Source organism: Pseudophryne corroboree, chromosome 4, assembly GCF_028390025.1.
Source record: "Pseudophryne corroboree isolate aPseCor3 chromosome 4, aPseCor3.hap2, whole genome shotgun sequence".
NCBI lineage: Eukaryota > Metazoa > Chordata > Amphibia > Anura > Myobatrachidae > Pseudophryne > Pseudophryne corroboree.
Window position 1 is genome coordinate 704,444,192 of NC_086447.1, and position 21,498 is coordinate 704,465,689.

The 21,498-nt window shown below is 44.9% G+C and overlaps 1 protein-coding gene and 1 long non-coding RNA gene across 6 annotated transcripts in view; one reads left to right on the plus strand and one right to left on the minus strand.

Annotated features, from left to right (window-relative positions):
* Positions 1-21,498, plus strand: part of LTBP1 (latent transforming growth factor beta binding protein 1) — a 660,590-nt gene that overhangs the window by 585,791 nt on the left and 53,301 nt on the right. For all 5 annotated transcript variants that reach the window (XM_063917963.1, XM_063917960.1, XM_063917961.1 and 2 more), the window contains 4 exons: positions 8,162-8,329; positions 8,777-8,857; positions 15,846-15,974; positions 18,231-18,371. In XM_063917963.1, the coding sequence (XP_063774033.1) occupies positions 8,162-8,329; positions 8,777-8,857; positions 15,846-15,974; positions 18,231-18,371 (519 nt within the window). The remainder of the gene's footprint in view (positions 1-8,161; positions 8,330-8,776; positions 8,858-15,845; positions 15,975-18,230; positions 18,372-21,498) is intronic.
* The window catches only part of LOC134910199 (uncharacterized), a 143,647-nt gene that overhangs the window by 51,701 nt on the left and 70,448 nt on the right, over positions 1-21,498 (minus strand). The window lies entirely within an intron of this gene.

The window sequence follows — 21,498 nt, forward strand, 5'->3', positions numbered from 1 at the left end:
CTAGCCTGTTGCCCTTCCCCCATGGGAGCCTGCACAGATCATGCAGTAGACAGGGAGGGAATGCAGGTCATGTGCAATACACAAACGCCCACTGTAGTACTATTTTGCTCACTTACAGTACCGTACTGTAGGTTGCATTTAGCGTAAAGAATCGCTCCTGCAGATGTACAGTACTTTGATTTATGTGAAACCTGTGTGCATCCTTCCATTGGATGTACTGTATTGGAGAGAAAAAAAAAATGTTAAAGTGAATGTCACGGGAACACATTAAAAATAAGGTTGGCACTTCCTTCCCATTGGTGTTGGTTTACAGTATGCCGTAGTGTACTCGGACGCTCATGTAATTGCATTTCAAAGGCACAGTATTTTCCATCGTCTCCCCCCTACCCCCATCGCCCTTCCCCCCTGGGGGTCTGCACAGGGAAGGAAATTCAGGTCCTGTGCAATGCACAAACGCTGAAGATCTACAGTACTGTTTTGCTTAGTTGGTAGCGCCAGAATACACTCATTTCATTCACGCTGTTTGGGTGCATTTAGCGTAAAGAATCGCTCCTGCAGATGTACTTTGATTTATGTGAAACCTGTGTGCATCCTTCCATTGACTGTCTTACAATGGAAATAAAATAATACAGTGCATTATTACAGAAAAAAAAAAAAAAAAAAAAAGAAAGAAAGCACATCATGTCTCGAACCCTGGACCCCCAGTGAGGGAGGTGGGAGCCTTCACCCCTAGCCCACGACGCCTCATGAGAGATTTCTAATTTCATGTGTGAAAGTACTGCAAACAGCGCCCGGCCCTCGCCCCATTGCTGTTGGTTTATGCCTTAGAGGACTCGGACGCTCGCATTTGTAAAGCACGGTGTTTTCCTCCGCCTCCTGCTAGCCTGTTGCCCTTCCCCCATGGGAGCCTGCACAGATCATGCAGTAGACAGGGAGGGAATGCAGGTCATGTGCAATACACAAACGCCCACTGTAGTACTATTTTGCTCACTTACAGTACCGTACTGTAGGTTGCATTTAGCGTAAAGAATCGCTCCTGCAGATGTACTTTGATTTATGTGAAACCTGTGTGCATCCTTCCATTGGATGTACTGTATTGGAGAGAAAAAAAAAAATGTTAAAGTGAATGTCACGGGAACACATTAAAAATAAGGTTGGCACTTCCTTCCCATTGGTGTTGGTTTACAGTATGCCGTAGTGTACTCGGACGCTCATGTAATTGCATTTCAAAGGCACAGTATTTTCCATCGTCTCCCCCCTACCCCCATCGCCCTTCCCCCCTGGGGGCCTGCACAGGGAAGGAAATTCAGGTCCTGTGCAATGCACAAACGCTGAAGATCTACAGTACTGTTTTGCTTAGTTGGTAGCGCCAGAATACACTCATTTCATTCACGCTGTTTGGGTGCATTTAGCGTAAAGAATCGCTCCTGCAGATGTACTTTGATTTATGTGAAACCTGTGTGCATCCTTCCATTGACTGTCTTACAATGGAAATAAAATAATACAGTGCATTATTACAGAAAAAAAAAAAAAAAAAAAAAAGAAAGAAAGCACATCATGTCTCGAACCCTGGACCCCCAGTGAGGGAGGTGGGAGCCTTCACCCCTAGCCCACGACGCCTCATGAGAGATTTCTAATTTCATGTGTGAAAGTACTGCAAACAGCGCCCGGCCCTCGCCCCATTGCTGTTGGTTTATGCCTTAGAGGACTCGGACGCTCGCATTTGTAAAGCACGGTGTTTTCCTCCGCCTCCTGCTAGTCCTCCATTCCCATTATGCATTAGCGAACTCAGACGCTCATATATTTTATATTTTAAAAAGCACGGTGTTTATACATTGTACTGTACATTATTCCTTTTACACAATTACTGTAGTTGCGTCTCCATACACATACAGTACTGTACTCCATACTTTTTCCACCGCTTCCCGTTACGCCTACAGTATTGCCAGAGCTGTAGATCAATCCGCCGCTATACTGTACGATCGAAAGTACTGGATTAGTGGAGCATTAGCCACACAGTGGTGGAGATGTGTAATGCATGATGAGTATCTAGATCGTCTCAACGCGCCTGCCTGTGATTAAACTCAGCTATCGCCTTAGCGTGGCTAAACGCCCGTCTCGGCGGAGAAACAGTCAAGATAAAGTTGGCTACATCTGTATATTACATACACTTTACCAAGTATCCCACGGCTATTACACTAATAACATCACCAAGGTTAGATCCAAATACTATAATGTATATACATTATTTTAGTATACAAAATGCTCATATGCAATCAGATAAATATATTAAAAATGACATAATTGTTCATAGTGATGCAGCATATGAATCCTGGGAATACAGCACAGTCCACTGCTGAATACTGTAAATAACCCTCACAGAACATCTTTATACCAAGCTGAACTAAACCATTAACGGTTTGGTTTTATTAATATCACTTAGCCAACAAAATGAGTATTTCTGTGCTGCCATCTGTGTTGGCTGACTGGCACACCACACTCCTCTCTGCGGACATCTAAGTATGAAAAATAATCTTTTAGCTAAAAGTTCAGTGATATTAACTTGGCCATTAATTCCTAAAAAGCTAGTCTTTGGGATTTTGGGATTTGTTCAAGAAAATATATATATATTTTTTTTTTTGCGAGTGCTAGTATTACATTGTAATTTAGCCCTGTGTCTTATAAAATATTTAATATATTGTCTTCAAATTAAAAGAACATTTAAAAAAAAGTACATACGGGGCATAAAGGATTAATATGGGCCTATTTTAGAGATGTACAGAAACCCGATGGTACATCTCCAATGTTTGTCGATCTGCACATGCGCATATCTGTGTCTGCCCTGATTGTGGGGGGCGTGGAAGGCATGGCAACATGTAGTGTTGGCCCCGTATTCTGGACATGCCAAGGCCAGTGGCTGGGTCCGTAGAGGCATCTTCACTGATTCCGGAAGGGTGAATCACACGGCATCCGTCTGATGTTCACACAGATGATCCGGTGCTGAGTCTTCTGATGCAGCAGCGGATCACAAAACTATGCAGGGGTGTCTTTCTACTACAGATGTCTTGTGCTGCTTTTTGATATTTTCGCACAGAAGCTGCAACCGGAGATGTTTGCATCCATCTCTGAATCTGGGATTACACTTCACATAGACAATCTTCTTTTATATATGCCCAAGTACAGATGCAATCCTGACAAACAATATGGTGTAATTTAGGGGCATATTTATCTTTAATCGCGTTTTAACCCTGATCATTCTAATTTATTATTGCCACATATTGCAGGAATAGGAAATTAATAATCTGAGGAATGCATTAAAAATGTCTACAGTCACATGCATCCCCGCAAAGACAAAACACGCTATCACTTTAAAAACAGGTATACCACAGCATTCACATTTAGGAGATACAGCAGATGATTTTCCACAAAGTCATTCTTAATTAATATGCCCCTTAGGATAAATCCAGCTATGCAATGCAACTTTTTACCTTGACAAAACCATGTTGCATTGCACAAGGCCGTCGTGACAAATTTCAGGCCTTAGTAGTTTAGGAGGAGAGAAATGGTAGCACCCCTCTGTGAATATCAGCCTCCTGTAGATGTTCCCACGCACGCAGTGGTGAATTTAAGGCACAAAATTATTCTGGCCTCCCCAATTTAAAATTAGGGTGGAGGAAGGGATTAGTAGTGGGAAGTGAGGGCAAAATGGGAGTAGTAGTTTGGGTCAGGATGGGATTAGTAGGGGCAAAATGGAAGTAGTAGTACAGATCAGGGGACAGGATGCGAGTAGTAGTAATTAAGAGTAGGGGAGACAAGCTGGGAGTAGTAGTGGTGTGGAGCAGGATGGAAGTAGCAGCAGGCAGCAAGGGACAGGCTAAGAATAGTAGTTGGAAGCAGGGGGCAGGCTTGAAGTAGTTGTGGGAAGAAGGGTACCTGGAATCCTGCACTGACACTATCAGAGGGAGCCAGCAATGCAGCCAGCTCCCCTCCCCCCATCACCCTCTGCACACCCCGCAGCAGTAGTGTCACTGACCTTATGCTGCTCAGGGTGTCTCCTCCTCCATGTCCCAGCTGTCTCACATCACACTGAGCACAGGGTGGAAGGAGTGGGAGCGGAGCTGTGCAGCTTCTTATCATGTTACGCAGAGATGCAGAGCTCTGATAGGCTCTGAATAAACAAAGCAGTCTCTGGATCCACCCCATTCAGGAAGCCTCAGCTCCCCCCCCCCCCCCCCCACCCACGATCCCTCCTGCCGCAATCCACCACCCCCCCTTCCCCCCACCAGCAACCTGCTAACCCCATTCCCATCAAAGCAGCTGCAGTGCTGATCCTGGACTGGACCTAACACACACAAAAAAAAAGAAGATAAAACGATAGGAGAGGAGGTGCTGCCCCTAGGAATTGCGATCGCATTGTAGAACATAAAATTAGGGATGATTCCCCCCCCCCGCATACGCAGAATGGCTGTGTTTGCAGGTGCATCGTCTCTATTTTTCGGGTCGCAGTGGCCACGTGTGATGTCACGGGACCACCCCAAAAACGGTCCAGCCACACATGCGTTGGCCAGACCACTCCCCATCGCTGTCAATCATTATGCAATCATATCCTTCCTGGATGTGATTGCATAGTGACTCCTCGCACATGCGCACTGACTTCGCTGCACGCGCACACACCCGGAAAGCGGTTATCTGCGTACACGCAGCAGTTATGACGGCTACTGAGTGAGGGCCTATATACGCCCTGCAAACAGGAGTACGTTCACTGCATGAGTCCATGTCGTTGGATTGCCGCTTACATGTAAATGTGGCCTCTGTTAGGGTGTGTTACATTATTGCGTACATCACCTGGCAATACTAAAATCTACATTTTTATTTGACAAAATAACAATCATGTTGTGAATTCTTCTAAATTGTCTATTTTTGGGTCCTCTGAGTATTGGGTCCATATTTATCTGACTACTAAAAGTGTCTGCTTAGCTCTAAACTCTAAATGCATCTGTCAGGTATATTTTATAGGCCCTACACACTGGCTGATCCGCCGCCGAGCTGCCCGACGGCGGATACGGCTGACGGGCGACCCATCAGCGCGGGGGGGGGGGGGGGGGCAGTGACGGAGGGAGTGAAGTTTCTTCACTCCCCCCATCACCCGGCTGCACTGAAGTGCAGGCAAATATGGACGAGATCGTCCATATTGGCCTGCATGTACAGCCGACGGGGGACCAGCGATGAACGAGCGCGGGGCCGCGCATCGTTCATCGCTGGAGCCTCCACACTGCACGATATGAATGTTATCTCGTTCATTAATGAACGAGATCGTTCATATCGTGCAGTCATGTCAGCCAGTGTGTAGGGCCCTTTAGAGTTCTAAATTGTTTGTGGTATTTGCATTTGTACTGTATACTGTAGGTGTTTTCTTTTTTGTTGTCCTTTTTTTGCATTCAATAGTCAACCAAAGTTTGTGCTTATGCCTTGATATGATAGTAAGAGGGAAACCAGTCTAAGACATGGTCAATAATCCGGATGTCTATTGTAGTAATAGACATGACATAAAATATGCACATAAACTCAAATATGCAGAAAAGATATATTGCCTACGAACATTTTGCTCTGTGATAAGGAAAAATGCAATAGCAATAATATGACCTCCTAATACATTTTACTTTATCTTTCAGTTGTACTGTTCTCTTTAGAAAAAGTAACAGGTGTATAATTAGAAATGGGCATGCAGACAGTATTTAGCAAAATAAACAGTTCTCTATCAGACCACTGATCACTGCAGCTTAGCTTGTATTCACTGTGAAGTATGAACAAAAAGGCGAGCCAAGTAAATAAAATTAGCTGATTTGCATTGTGTAAGTTGGTCGCTTTCCAGTGCTTCTGCTTCCATGAATAAAACTAATTAAGCAGATTTTCACCATTCAGTTCCTCAGTATAACACATGCAGCAAGGGTATTGCCAATTTCTTAACTGAGGATAGAGCAGCTTCAGGTGAATTTTCTGAAAAGTATTTTAAACCTTTAAAAATCATTTATTAGTTACATTCAACAGTTTTAAATTCTTAAAATCAGTAAATAATAATAATAATAATAACAACAACAACAACAACAACAACAACAACAACAACAACAACAACACCACACAAATAGATGTGTGTGTACATCTATACGTGTCCTCTCTATCTTATCCTAAAATTGTGCCATATAGCCCAGTATGGCATACCACAGAAAATGCAACAACTGTAAGTCACACAAAGCATCCCACCACATATTTTTGTACAAAATGTCTGTCTTATTCACATTACAATTGCGACAATGCGTAAGTACCCCGAACACTAATTATGGCTTTGTATGCAGTAGCAGTGTGTGCTAAAGTTTTACATGAATGACTATTTTTTTGTTGTGTCTAAACTTCCGCAAAACATACAAACCCCCATCCTTTTGTGACCATTGGTACCTGAAACAATAGATTCTGCTAAACATGCTGTGAAATATTTTTAGGACAGTGATGCTTAATTGCTGGCAATGTTATTGGGGGACATGTAACAGCAAACATAAAATATGCAGAAAACATATCACTCATATACAGTACGTATACATTTGCTTTTGATGTCTTTTGTACCCCTTTCACACTGATTGGAAAACCTGGGATATTGGCGGGGGCGGGGCAAGCTGGGGCAACCCAGGCCCTGGCTCAATGTGAAAGGGTTGATCTTGGTCGAAATTGCCGGGACCTCAATCCAGGTCGTTACCAGAGTTTTTTCCTGGTCTGACTCAGGTTGCCTGCAGTGTGAAAGGTGTGACCTGGGTTTTTCTACCTGCGTTACCTTTCAAAGCTGCTGATTGGCTGTGTATCTGGAGGCCCGCCCCAAAGGAGTGCCTACAGTGACATACAGGGCAGTCATAGATGCAGACATTTTTGAAAGGAGGCGACCCGGGAATAACCCGGTACCAAGGTACACTGTGAAAAGAGGTATGTGAGCTAAAACCTGGGTCTAGGTCAAAGCCCCGCCTTCAGTCTGCGGGTGGGATGTATTACACAAGGGCGGTACATTTCCCCCAAAACATTGCATACATACTAATACTTGCATATGTACAAACATATGTGATTAGTATCGGAAAGGACAGCTCTCCGCAAAAAAGTGCTGGTCGCTGGATTTCTGGGTAACAGAGTGACGCAATGGCCAGAAGGAGTGCTGGGAGGGATCCAATCGGATCCCTCTCAGGGATAATGCAGAAAGAAGCCCATAGGCTGTTACCCTCCACAACGAAGCCCCGGTAAGCAGGGCTTAGTACATATGGAAATGCTGTTAAAATCCAGAAAATATCCTGAAAATGGTATTACTGTCTTGTGCAGAGAAGTCTAAGGTAATTGCTGCTTGGATGTTATGGGATGGTATATCAACAGATATCCAATAATTATGCAGCAATGATAGTAACTGAGGCATTACACTGTCCCCATGAGTATGAGTGTTGACATTTTGATTGTCAAACACTCATACTCAACCTCTCCAAGTGATACTAGACAATGGGGGTCATTCCGACCTGATCGCACGCTGACGTTTTTCGCAGCGCAGCAATAAGATCACTACTGCCGTCTGCGCATGCGTATGCACCACAATGAACAGGCGCGTCATACGGGTACAAAGCGGATCATTGCTGGGCGATGGATTTAACAAATAATCCATTCGCACAGCTGATCGGAAGGAGATTGACAGGAAGAAGGCGTTTATGGGTGTCAACTGACCATTTTCTGGGAGTGTTTGGAAAAACGCAGGCGTGTCCAAGCGTTTGCAGGGAGGGTGTCTGATGTCAATTCCGGGACCAGACAGGCTGAAGTGAACGCAAGGGCTGAGTAAGTTCTGAGCTACTCAGAAACTGCACAAACTATTTTTGTACCGCTCGGCTGCACATGTGATCGCACACTTACACAGCAAGTATACACTCCCTAGTGGGCGGCGACTATGCGTTTGCACTGCTGCAAAAAGTAGCTAGCGAGCGATCAACTCGGAATGACTCCCATTATTGTGAATGGCAAGGTTGCTGTAGGAGAGTGACAGCAGGTATATCATGCATGGTTTACATTTACAGTAGTAAATACTGTCATTAAGAACCAAAAAAACAGTAAAAGAATTTTAGTGTAATTGTACCTTTTTGTCTTGTAGACGAGCATTATGATGATGAAGAAAAGCAATGCTACTACAACCTCAATAATGTAAACTTCTGTGAGAACGTCCTAACTGTCAATGTGAGCAAGCAAGAATGTTGCTGTACTTTGGGCGCCGCCTGGGGAGACACCTGTGAGATGTTCCCATGCCCTGTTTTAGGATCTGGTATGTATGAATGTGGCCTCTGGCTATTATCCTGCCTGATAGATGCCCCTTTTTTTATTATCATAAATCATTTCACATTCAGGGGCAGATGTATTAAGCCTGGAGAAGGCATAAAGAAGTGATAAAGTAACCAGCCAATCAGCTCATAACAGTAAATTTGCATATTGGAGCTGAGTGGCTGGTGCATTATCACCTTGCACTTATCACCACTTTATCACTTCTTTATGCCTTCTCCAGGCTTAATACATCTGCCCCTCAGTTATATATTTCATATGCATAACAGCCACTTTGAAGTGTATTGCAAAGCACACGTCGCTAAATCGTTTTCAAGATAAGTGAATACCATAAAGTAGGCAATAACGCAATTAAGAAAAACTGGAACACAAAGAATGCAATGCACCTATTAAACAAGATAACATTTTAATTTGTATTTTGTTTTTCTATTAGACGAATATGCATTGTTATGCCCTGAAGGAAAAGGCTACATCCCAACCAAGGATTCCCTCTATGAGGGCCTTACATACCAAGGTAAAACTTTATTGCTATTCTTAAAGTCTATTATTACATTTACATATACTGTATATTGGTGGTCATTCCGAGTTGTTCGCTCGCTGCCGATTTTCGCAGTGCAGCGTTTAAGTGAAAAAATGCAAAAAATGCGCATGCGTATGGTACGCAGCGCGCATGCGCTAAGTACTTTCACACAAAACTTTGTAGATTTACACAAGCTCGAGCAACGTTTTTTCATCGCTCAAGTGATCGTAGTGTGATTGACAGGAAGTGGGTGTTTCTGGGCGGAAACTGGCCGTTTTCAGGGAGAGTGCTAAAAAACGCAGGCGTGCCAGGTAAAAACGCAGGAGTGGCTGGAGAAAATAAGAATTTACTTACCGATAATTCTATTTCTCGTAGTCCGTAGTGGATGCTGGGGACTCCGTCAGGACCATGGGGATTAGCGGCTCCGCAGGAGACAGGGGATTAGCGGCTCCGCAGGAGACAGGGCACAAAAATAAAGCTTTAGGATCAGGTGGTGTGCACTGGCTCCTCCCCCTATGACCCTCCTCCAAGCCTCAGTTAGGATACTGTGCCCGGACGAGCGTACACAATAAGGAAGGATTTTGAATCCCGGGTAAGACTCATACCAGCCACACCAATCACACCGTACAACTTGTGATCTGAACCCAGTTAACAGTATGACAAAACGTAGGAGCCTCTGAACAGACGGCTCACAACAATAACAACCCGATTTTTTTGTAATAATAACTATGTACAAGTATTGCAGACAATCCACACTTGGGATGGTCGCCCAGCATCCACTACGGACTACGAGAAATAGAATTATCGGTAAGTAAATTCTTATTTTCTCTAACGTCCTAAGTGGATGCTGGGGACTCCGTCAGGACCATGGGGATTATACCAAAGCTCCCAAACGGGCGGGAGAGTGTGGATGACCCTGCAGCACCGAATGAGAGACTCCATGTCCTCCTCAGCCAGGGTATCAAATTTGTAGAATTTAGCAAACGTGTTTGCCCCTGACCAAGTAAATGCTCAGCAAAGTTGTAAAGCCGAGACCCCTCAGGCAGTCGCCCAAGATGAGCCCACTTCCTTGTGGAATGGGCTTTTTCTGATTTTGTCTGTGGCAAGCCTGCCACAGAATGTGCAAGCTGAATTGTACTACAAATCCAGCAAGCAATCGTCTGCTTAGAAGCAGGAGCACCCATCTTGTTGGGTGCATACAGGCTAAACAGCGAGTCAGATTTTCTGACTCCAGTCGTCCTGGAAACATATATTTTCAGGGCCCTGACAACGTCAAGTAACTTGGAGTCCTCCAAGTCCCTAGTAGCCGCAGGTACCACAATAGGTTGGTTCATGTGAAAAACAGAAAACACCTTAAGGAGAAATTGAGGACGAGTCCTCAATTCTGCCCTGTCAGAATGAAAAATTAAGTAAGGGCTTTTATATGATAAAGCCGCCCATTCTGACACACGCCTGGCTGAAGCCAGGGCTAATAGAATCTTCACCTTCCATGTGAAATATTTTAAGTCCACAGTGGTGAGTGGATCAAACCAATGTGACTTTAGGAAACTCAAAACAACATTGAGATCCCAAGGTGCCACTGGGGGCACAAAAGGAGGCTGTATATGCAGTACCCCTTTTACAAACGTCCGAACTTCAGGCACTGAAGCCAGTTCTTTCTGGAAGAAATTCGACAGGGTCGAAATTTGAACCTTAATGGACCCTAATTTTAGGCCCATAGACAGTCCTGTTTTCAGGAAATGTAGGAAACGACCCAGTTGGAATTCCTCTGTAGGGACCTTCTTGGCCTCACACCACGCAACATATTTTCGCCAATTGCGGTGAAAATGTTTTGCGGTTACATCCTTCCTGGCTTCGACCAGGGTAGGGATGACTTCATCTGGAATGCCCTTTCAGGATCCGGCGTTCAACTGCCATGCCGTCAAACGCAGCCGCGGTAAGTCTTGGAACAGACAAGGCCCCTGCTGGAGCAGGTCCTTTCTTAAAGGTAGAGGCCACGGTTCTTCCGTGAGCATCTCTTGAAGTTCCGGGTACCAAGTCCTTCTTGACCCATCCGGAACCACGAGTATCGTTCTTACTCATCTCCTTCTTATGATTCTCAGTACTTTTGGTATGAGATGCATAGGAGGGAACACATACCATGACTGGTACACCCACAGTGTTACCAGAGCGTCCACCGCTATTGCCTGAGGGTCCCTTGACCTGGCGCAATATCTGTCTAGTTTTTTGTTCAGGCGGGACGCCATCATGTCCACCTTTGGTTTTTCCCAACGGTTTACAATCATGTGGAAGACTTCCCGCTGAAGTCCCCACTCTCCCGGGTGGAGGTTATGCTGAGGAAGTCTGCTTCCCAGTTTTCCACTCCCGGAATTAACACTGCTGAGAGTGTTATCACATGATTTTTCGCCCAGCGAAGAATCCTTGCAGTTTCTGCCATTTCCCTCCTGCTTCTTGTGCCGCCCTGTCTGTTTTCGTGGGCGACTGCCGTGATGTTGTCCCACTGGATCAATACCGGCTGACCTTGAAGCAGAGGTCTTGCTAAGCTTAGAGCCTTGTAAATTGCCCTTAGCTCCAGTATATTTATGTGGAGAGAAGTCTCCAGACTTGATCACACTCCCTGGAAATTTTTTCCTTGTGTGACTGCTCCCCAGCCACTCAGGCTGGCATCCGTGGTCACCAGGACCCAGTCCTGAATGCCGAATCTGCGGCCCTTTCATAGATGAGCACTCTGCAGCCACCGCAGAAGAAACACCCTTGTCCTTGGAGACAGGGTTATCCGCTGATGCATCTGAAGATGCGATCCGGACCATTTTCCCAGCAGATCCCACTGAAAGGTTCTTGCGTGAAATCTACCGAATGGGATCGCTTTGTAAGAAACCACCATTTTTCACAGGACCCTTTGTGCAATGATGCACTGATACTTTTCCTGGTTTTAGGAGGTTCCTGACTAGCTCGGATAACTCCCTGGCTTTCTTCTCCGGGAGAAAACATCCTTTTCTGGACTGTGTCCAGAATCATCCCTAGGAACATTAGACGTGTCGTCGGAAAAAGCTGCGATTTTGGAATATTTAGAATCCACTCGTGCTGTCGTAGAACTACTTGAGATAGTGCTACTCCGACCGCCAACTGTTCTCTGGACCTTGCCCTTATCAGGAAAGCGTCCATATTTCTTTTAGGAAGAATCATCATTTCGGCCATTACCTTGGTAAAGACCCGGGGTGCCGTGGACAATCCAAACGGCAGCGTCTGAACTGATAGTGACAGTTCTGTACCACGAACCTGAGATACCCTTGGTGAGAAGGGCAAAATTTGGACTTGTAGGTAAGCGTCCCTGATATCCAGTGACACCATATCGTCCTGGTTCGCTATCACTGCTCTGAGTGACTCCATCTTGATTTGAACCCTTGTATGTAATTGTTCAAATCTTTTAGATCTCACCGAGCCGTTTGGCTTCAGTACCACAATATAGTGTGGAATAATACCCCTTCCCTTGTTGTAGGAGGGGTACTTTGATTATCACGTGCTGGGAATACAGCCTGTGAATTTTTTTCCAATACTGCCTCCCTGTCGGAGGGAGACGTTGGTAAAGCAGACTTCAGGAACTTGTGAGGGGAAGACGTCTCGAATTTCCAATGTACACCTGGGATACTACGTGTAGGATCCAGGAGTCCACTTGCGAGTGAGCCCACTGCGTGCTGAAACTCTTGAGATGACCCCCCACCGCACCTGAGTCCGCTTGTATGGCCCCAGCGTCATGCTGCGGACTTGGCAGAAGCTGTGGAGGACTTCTGTTCCTGGGAATGGGCTGCCTGCTGCAGTCTTCTTCCCTTTCCTCTAACCCTGGGCAGATATGACTGGCCTTTTGCCCGCCTGCCTTTATGGGTACGAAAGGACTGAGACTGAAAAGACTGTGTCCTTTTCTGCTGAGATGTGACTTGGGGTAACAAAAGTGGATTTTCCAGCTGTTGCCATGGCCACCAGGTCCGATGGACCGCCCCTTTTTACGGCAATACTTCCATGTGCCGTCTGGAATCTGCATCACCTGACCACTGTCGTGTCTATAAACATCGTCTGGCAGATATGGACATCACATCTACTCTTGATGCCAGAATGCAAATATCCCTCTGCGCATCTCGCATATATAGAAATGCATCCTTAAAATGCTCTATAGTCAATAAAATATTGTTCCTGTCAAGGGTATCAATATTTTCAGTCAGCAAATCCGACCAAGCCCCCCCAGCGCTGCACATCCAGGCTGAGGCGATTGCTGGTCGTAGTATAACACCAGTATGTGTGTATATACTTCTTAGGATATTTTTCAGCTTCCTATCAGCTGGCTCCTTGAGGGCGGCCGTATCTGGAGACGGTAACGCCACTTGTTTTTATAAGCGTGTGAGCGCCTTATCCACCCTAAGGTGTGTTTCCCAACTCGCCCTCACTTCTGGCGGGAAAGGGTATACCTCCAATAATTTTCTATCGGAGGAAACCCACGTATCATCACACACTTTAATTTATCTGATTCAGGAAAAACTACAAGTAGATTATTTCCACCCTACATAATACCCTTATTTGTGGTACTTGTAGTATCAGAAATATGTAACACCTCCTTCATTGCCCTTAACATGTAACGTGTGGCCCTAAAGGAAAATACGTTTGTTTCTTCACCGTCGACACTGAAGTCAGTGTCCGTGTCTGTGTCGACCAACTGAGGTAAATGGGCGTTTTAACAAGCCCCTGACGGTGTCTGAGACGCCTGGACAGGTACTAATTTGTTTGCCGGCCGTCTCATGTCGTCAACCGACCTTGCATCGTGTTGACATTATCACGTAATTCCTAAATAAGCCATCCATTCCGGTGTCGACTCCGTAGAGAGTGACAGCACCAATACAGGCAATTTGCTCCGCCTCCTCACCAACATCGTCCTCCTACATGTCGACACACACGTACCGACACACAGCACACACACAGGGAATGCTCTGATAGAGGACAGGACCCCACTAGCCCTTTGGGGAGACAGAGGGAGAGTTTGCCAGCACACACCAAAAACGCTATATTATACAGGGACAACCCCTTATACAAGTGTTTTCCCTTATAGCATTTTCACATATATAATCATATCGCCAAATAAGTGCCCCCCCCCTCTCTGTTTTAACCCTGTTTCTGTAGTGCAGTGCAGGGGAGAGCCTGGGAGCCTTCCTCACAGCAGAGCTGAGCAGGAAAATGGCGCCGTGTGCTGAGGAGAATAGGCCCCGCCCCCTAAAACGGCGGGCTCTTCTCCCGGAGTTTGTGAGATCTGGCAGGGGTTAAATACATCCATATAGCCTCAAGGGCTATATGTGATGTATTTTAGCCATAAAAAAGGTATAATACATTGCTGCCCAGAGCGCCCCCCCCAGCGCCCTGCACCCTCAGTGACCGCTGGTATGAAGTGTGCTGACAACAATGGCGCACAGCTGCAGTGCTGTGCGCTACCTTATGAAGACTGAAAGTCTTCTGCCGCCTGTTTCTGGACCTCTGGACCTCTTCAACTTCGGCATCTGCAAGGGGGGTCGGCGGCGCGGCTCCGGGACGAACCCCAGGGTGAGACCTGTGTTCCGACTCCCTCTGGAGCTAATGGTGTCCAGTAGCCTAAGAATCCAATCCATCCTCTCCCCTAAGTCCCTCGATGCAGTGAGCCTGTTGCCAGCAGGACTCACTGAAAATAAAAAACCTAAAAAACTTTTTCTAAGCAGCTCTTTAGGCACAAAAACCTAACTGAGGCTTGGAGGAGGGTCATAGGGGGAGGAGCTAGTGCACACCACCTGATCCTAAAGCTTTATTTTTGTGCCCTGTCTCCTGCGGAGCCGCTAATCCCCTGTCTCCTGCGGAGCCGCTAATCCCCATGGTCCTGACGGAGTCCCCAGCATCCACTTAGGACGTTAGAGAAATGGGGGAGTGGCTGGCCGAACGCAGGGTGTGTTTGTGACGTCAAACCAGGAACTAAACGGACTGAGGTGATCGCAGTCTAGGAGTAGGTCTGGAGCTACTCAGAAACTGCAGGGAATTATTTAGTAGCAGTTCTGCTAATCTTTCGTTCGCTATTCTGCTAAGCTAAGATACACTCCCAGAGGGCGGCGGCCTAGCGTTTGCAATGCTGCTAAAAGTAGCTAGCGAGCGAACAACTCGGAATGAGGGCCATTGTCTTTAATATTCTTCTCAGTATAACCAACTTCCTATTTGGACTAAGGGCAATGTCCAGTTAGCACTGCAGTGGTAATTTAACGTGGCTAATCACCGTCCTTGGGGCTATACAAGTAGCCCTGATGCTTGCACTTTAGAGGGATTTTGTTTCACATGCCTCAAGCAGGTTTTACCAATAAAAACATTAAAATTGTTAGAACTAAAACAAGGATCTAATTGGATAGCAATAAACAAAAATAATCACAAACAAATCCTGTTTTTCGTGCTCAAAAAATTACTGCGGCTAATTGGATACTCCCCTATATGTTGATTTCTTTATATAGAAATGCTTTTACTGTTTCATTAATTTTTAGTGTGGCTTAATGAAAACCTTTAAAACAAATATTACTGAACAGATGATGGGGTACTTTTATCAAGTTTGTCTCTCTTTGACCTTTTTTTTTTTTTTTACAATACTTGTGCCTCTTATATGCCATTAGTCCCCTCCATGTTCCCCTTATATGACATCAGTTCTCTCAGGCCAATCTAGCACCAGCGATAGCGACGCGCGGGGCTGCGCATCGCTATCGCTGTGAGGGGTACACACGGAGTCGCTGCTTAAAATCTAAGCAATCTAGTCAGATTGCTTAAATTTTAAGCGGCGATCGCTCCGTGATTACCCCCCTTAACTCTTTCCATATTTTGTCAATTATTGTCATTCATCATCATCATCGTTGTCGTTAATTTATAAGATGCCATAGATTCTGCAGTGCCAGGCAGTTGCAATAGTACATCTCATTCATTGTTTATGTGTCTCTTACAGATGCTGATGAGTGCATGTTGTTTGGAAAAGAAATCTGCAAAAATGGCTTCTGCTTAAACACAGAGGCAAGCTTTGAGTGCTACTGTAAACAAGGCACATACTATGATCCTGTGAAGTTACAGTGTTTCGGTAAGTCAGTTGTATTTCCAGTAGCAATCAATACATTAAAAGTATGGAGTACATTTGCTGATCTACACTACATCCCCCCATGATATTGATAACAGCACATAAGCCAACCCTGGAAGGCAATGCTGCAGTTACTAGACTACTGTACATCTTATAGGATGTCCTGCCAGCCAAATGCAAAGCATCATGGAAGATGTATTTTAGCATCAGCTAGAAATCTGATTCTTGCCAGTTCCTGCTATACAGGTTGAGTATCCCTTATCCAAAATGCTTGGGACCAGAGGTATTTTGGATATCGGATTTTTCCGTATTTTGGAATAATTGCATATCATAATGAGATATCATGGTGATGGGACCTTAATCTAAGCACAGAATACATTTATGTTTTATATACACCTTATACACACAGCCTGAAGGTAATTTTAGCCAATATTTTTTATAACTTTGTGCATTAAACAAAGTGTGTGTACATTCACACAATTCATTTATGTTTCATATACACCTTATACACACAGCCTGAAGGTAATTTAATACAATATTTTTAATAACTTTGTGTATTAAACAAAGTTTGTGTACATTGAGCCATCAAAAAACAAAGGTTTCACTATCTCACTCTCACTCAAAAAAGTCCGTATTTCGGAATATTCCGTATTTTGGAATATTTGGATATGGGATACTCAACCTGTAGTGCAGTTTGCAGCTGTCCTTACATTCCCTTTCTTGTTCAAATATGTCTGCTGTTTGTAAATGTTGCTGTGCATGTCAGCATGTCAGCAAGCAGCAAATAGCCAGATTTCAGTGGCACATTTACAATGTACCACTGTATTCTGCCATCGATACAGATACAATAAGGGACATATTTTTTCTCTGCATTATCTCCATGTGCCCACTGACATCTCCCTAACCACAATTTGCTGAACTGAAATCTGCATTTTATATGCTAACTGGTGACAATATTTAGCTAATATCAGGGAATAGTCATATTGTACTCTTACTATATAGTACTGCTCTCTACTAGGCTATTTGTCCAAAGGAAGTGATGATACAGTACAGTATCCAGAGTGTGCACCCCACAACAAGGCTGCGGTGGACATTAAATAGAGGACCCTGGCCAGATCCTTGTAGTTACAGAATAAAACTGCAGTTGTACTTATAGAATAAATTGTCCCTGTGCTTACTTCTCATGCAAAATTGTAATCTGTGGCTGGAGTTAGAGTTGAATGCATTTGACATACAAAATGTAGACACATTGGGGTATATTTACTAAGGTGTGAGTTTTTTTGTAGAAGTGGAGATGTTGCTTTTTTTTTTGCAGTTCATGCGCACTGTGCATCTGCATCAGTCCCATAATGCATCTAAAATAGCAAAAAGTCATTCTGGGCCTGATTGAGAGGTGGACAGATATAGAACATTGGGTGCCGTTTTGAATATGCTTATGTGTTTGTCCCTTTGAGCCCCTTTGTGAGAGCAGGATCCTCTCTGGTGTACCGTTTAGTAATTGATACATGGCCCCATAAATCAGTGATTGACTTCATACATACAGTACTGTACGAGCTGTTTTGAGCAATATACTGGATTGGTGCCACTAGTAAGGTTCAGGCACAGGCCTTGGTGGAGTTCTGTGTGAGAAGGGTATATTATCCAGCTAATATCTGTAACATAGGGGTAGATGTATTAACCTGGAGAAGGCATAAGGAAGTGATAAACAGTGAAATGTGCAAGGTGATAAAGGCACCAGCCAATCAGCTCCAATATGTAAATTAACAGTTAGAATCTGATTGGCTAGTGTGTTTATCACCTGGCACATAACACTGAATTATCACTTCCTTATGCCTTATCCAGGTTAATACATCTGCCCCATAGTGTCACACTTTTCTCCATAAAATCACCTTCTTCTCTCTTCAAGTTTGCACCACTTGTGAATACCATGTAGTTCTTACACACACTTCTTCTGGATAAGCGGAGAACACATAGGCCTATCACAGAGGATGAAATACTGTTTAAAGCCACAACAAAGGAACCCTTTGGTTTATTCTTCCCTCCATAGCTGACTGTATCAGGTTTCATGGCCTCATCTGATTACTAGGTGATCAAGTAAAGCTATTTCATGCAGCTGGTTTACTTCTGATGATTTATTGCGGACTCCCGTCTTACGACTGGACTTGAGCAATCTGGAAAAGCTCCCATTAATGGTAACTGGAGCTCCTATGGATCAGTAATAATGATGTTTTGCTTTGTGATTTTTCGATCATCTTTTAGATAACAATGAATGTGAAGACCCTAACAGTTGTATTGACGGTGAATGTATAAACACGGATGGATCGTACAGCTGTTTCTGCACACGCCCTATGGTTCTGGATGCCACAGGGAAAAAGTGCGTTAGGCCACTGGACTCCGCTGGTAAGTCTCTGGGTTTTACAGAATCATTCTGTTACAGTTACATAATAATTTTACACATATATATTTTTTTATTTTAAGAATTAAGAAAAGTTTTGGCCCCTCGTGTATATAGTCTGTATACATATGAGTATTCTGTTTAGAATTAAGTATATTTTTAACTTACCACTGGTTACATAACTAAATGTTATATATTAGCCTTTAAGCTATTTTTTCCCATCATTAATTCCTACCTTTCATGAAGCCCTTGCATTAAGACAAGGTCAAAAAGGTGAAACTGCAGTCATTTGAGCTCCTGTGATGTAATTAGTCCTGTTGGCATGTGTATGGATTCTTGAATCCACACAGTGGATGGATTGCATGGTGAGAAAGTACCAGCCAATCAGCTCCCAACTGCCATGTTACAGGCTGTGTTTGAAAAAATAAGAATTTACTTACCGATAATTCTATTTCTCGGAGTCCGTAGTGGATGCTGGGGTTCCTGAAAGGACCATGGGGAATAGCGGCTCCGCAGGAGACAGGGCACAAAAAAGTAAAGCTTTACTAGGTCAGGTGGTGTGCACTGGCTCCTCCCCCTATGACCCTCCTCCAGACTCCAGTTAGGTACTGTGCCCGGACGAGCATACACAATAAGGGAGGCATTTTGAATCCCGGGTAAGACTCATACCAGCCACACCAATCACACCGTACAACTTGTGATCTAAACCCAGTTAACAGTATGACAACAGAAAGGGCCTCTTAAAGATGGCTCCTTAACAATAACCCGAATTAGTTAACAATAACTATGTACAAGTATTGCAGATAATCCGCACTTGGGATGGGCGCCCAGCATCCACTACGGACTCCGAGAAATAGAATTATCGGTAAGTAAATTCTTATTTTCTCTATCGTCCTAAGTGGATGCTGGGGTTCCTGAAAGGACCATGGGGATTATACCAAAGCTCCCAAACGGGCGGGAGAGTGCGGATGACTCTGCAGCACCGAATGAGAGAACTCCAGGTCCTCCTTTGCCAGGGTATCAAATTTGTAAAATTTTACAAACGTGTTCTCCCCCGACCACGTAGCTGCTCGGCAGAGTTGTAATGCCGAGACCCCTCGGGCAGCCGCCCAAGATGAGCCCACCTTCCTTGTGGAGTGGGCTTTTACAGTTTTAGGCTGTGGCAGGCCTGCCACAGAATGTGCAAGTTGAATTGTGTTACAAATCCAACGAGCAATCGACTGCTTAGAAGCAGGTGCGCCCAACTTGTTGGGTGCATACAATATAAACAGCGAGTCAGATTTTCTGACTCCAGCCGTCCTTGCAATGTATATTTTTAAGGCTCTGACAACGTCCAACAACTTGGAGTCCTCCAAGTCGCTAGTGGCCGCAGGCACCACAATAGGTTGGTTCAGATGAAATGCTGATACCACTTTAGGGAGAAAATGCGGACGAGTCCGCAGTTCTGCCCTATCCGAATGGAAGATTAGATAAGGACTTTTATAAGATAAAGCCGCCAATTCAGATACTCTCCTGGCAGAGGCCAGGGCTAGTAACATAGTCACTTTCAATGTGAGATATTTCAAATCCACCTTTTTCAATGGTTCAAACCAATGGGATTTGAGGAAATCTAAAACTACATTTAGATCCCACGGTGCCACCGGAGGCACCACAGGAGGCTGTATATGCAGTACTCCCTTGACAAAAGTCTGGACCTCAGGGACAGAGGCCAATTCTTTTTGGAAGAATATTGACAGGGCCGAAATTTGAACCTTAATGGATCCCAATTTGAGACCCATAGATAATCCTGATTGCAGGAAATGTAGGAAACGACCCAGTTGGAATTCCTCCGTCGGAACCCTCCGATCCTCGCACCACGCTACATATTTTCGCCAAATGCGGTGATAATGTTTCACGGTGACTTCCTTCCGTGCCTTAATCAAGGTAGGAATGACTTCTTCTGGAATGCCTTTCCCTTTTAGGATCTGGCGTTCAACCGCCATGCCGTCAAACGCAGCCGCGGTAAGTCTTGAAAAAGACAGGGACCCTGCTGTAGCAGGTCCCTTCTCAGAGGTAGAGGCCACGGTTCGTCCGTGAGCATCTCTTGAAGTTCCGGATACCAAGTCCTTCTCGGCCAATCCGGAACCACTAGTATTGTTCTTACTCTTCTTTGCCGTATGATCTTCAATACCTTTGGTATGAGCGGCAGAGGAGGAAACACATACACTGACTGGTACACCCAAGGAGTTACCAGTGCGTCCACAGCTATTGCCTGTGGATCTCTTGACCTGGCGCAATATTTGTCCAGTTTCTTGTTGAGGCGAGACGCCATCATGTCTACAATTGGTCTTTCCCAACGGTCTATTAACATGTTGAAGACTTCTGGATGTAGACCCCACTCTCCCGGATGAAGATCGTGTCTGCTGAGGAAGTCTGCTTCCCAGTTGTCCACGCCCGGGATGAACACTGCTGACAGTGCTATCACGTGATTCTCCGCCCAGCGAAGAATCTTGGCAGCTTCTGCCATTGCACTCCTGCTTCTTGTGCCGCCCTGCCTGTTTACATGGGCGACCGCCGTGATGTTGTCCGACTGAATCAACACCGGCTTTCCTTGCAGGAGAAGTTCCGCCTGGCTTAGAGCATTGTAGATTGCTCTTAGTTCCAGAATGTTTATGTGAAGAGACTTTTCCAGACTCGTCCATACTCCCTGGAAGTTTCTTCCTTGTGTGACTGCTCCCCAGCCTCTCAGGCTGGCGTCCGTGGTCACCAGGATCCAATCCTGAATGCCGAATCTGCGGCCTTCTAATAGGTGAGCCTTCTGCAACCACCACAGAAGTGACACCCTTGTCTTTGGTGACAGGGTTATTCGCAGGTGCATCTGCAGATGCGACCCTGACCATTTGTCCAACAGATCCCTTTGGAATATTCTTGCATGGAATCTGCCGAATGGAATTGCTTCGTAAGAAGCCACCATTTTTCCCAGGACTCTTGTGCATTGATGTACTGACACTTTTCCTGGTTTTAGGAGGTTCCTGACCAGATCGGATAACTCCTTGGCTTTTTCCTCTGGAAGGAAAACCTTTTTCTGAACCGTGTCCAGAATCATTCCTAGGAACAGCAGACGAGTTGTCGGGATTAAATGGGATTTTGGAA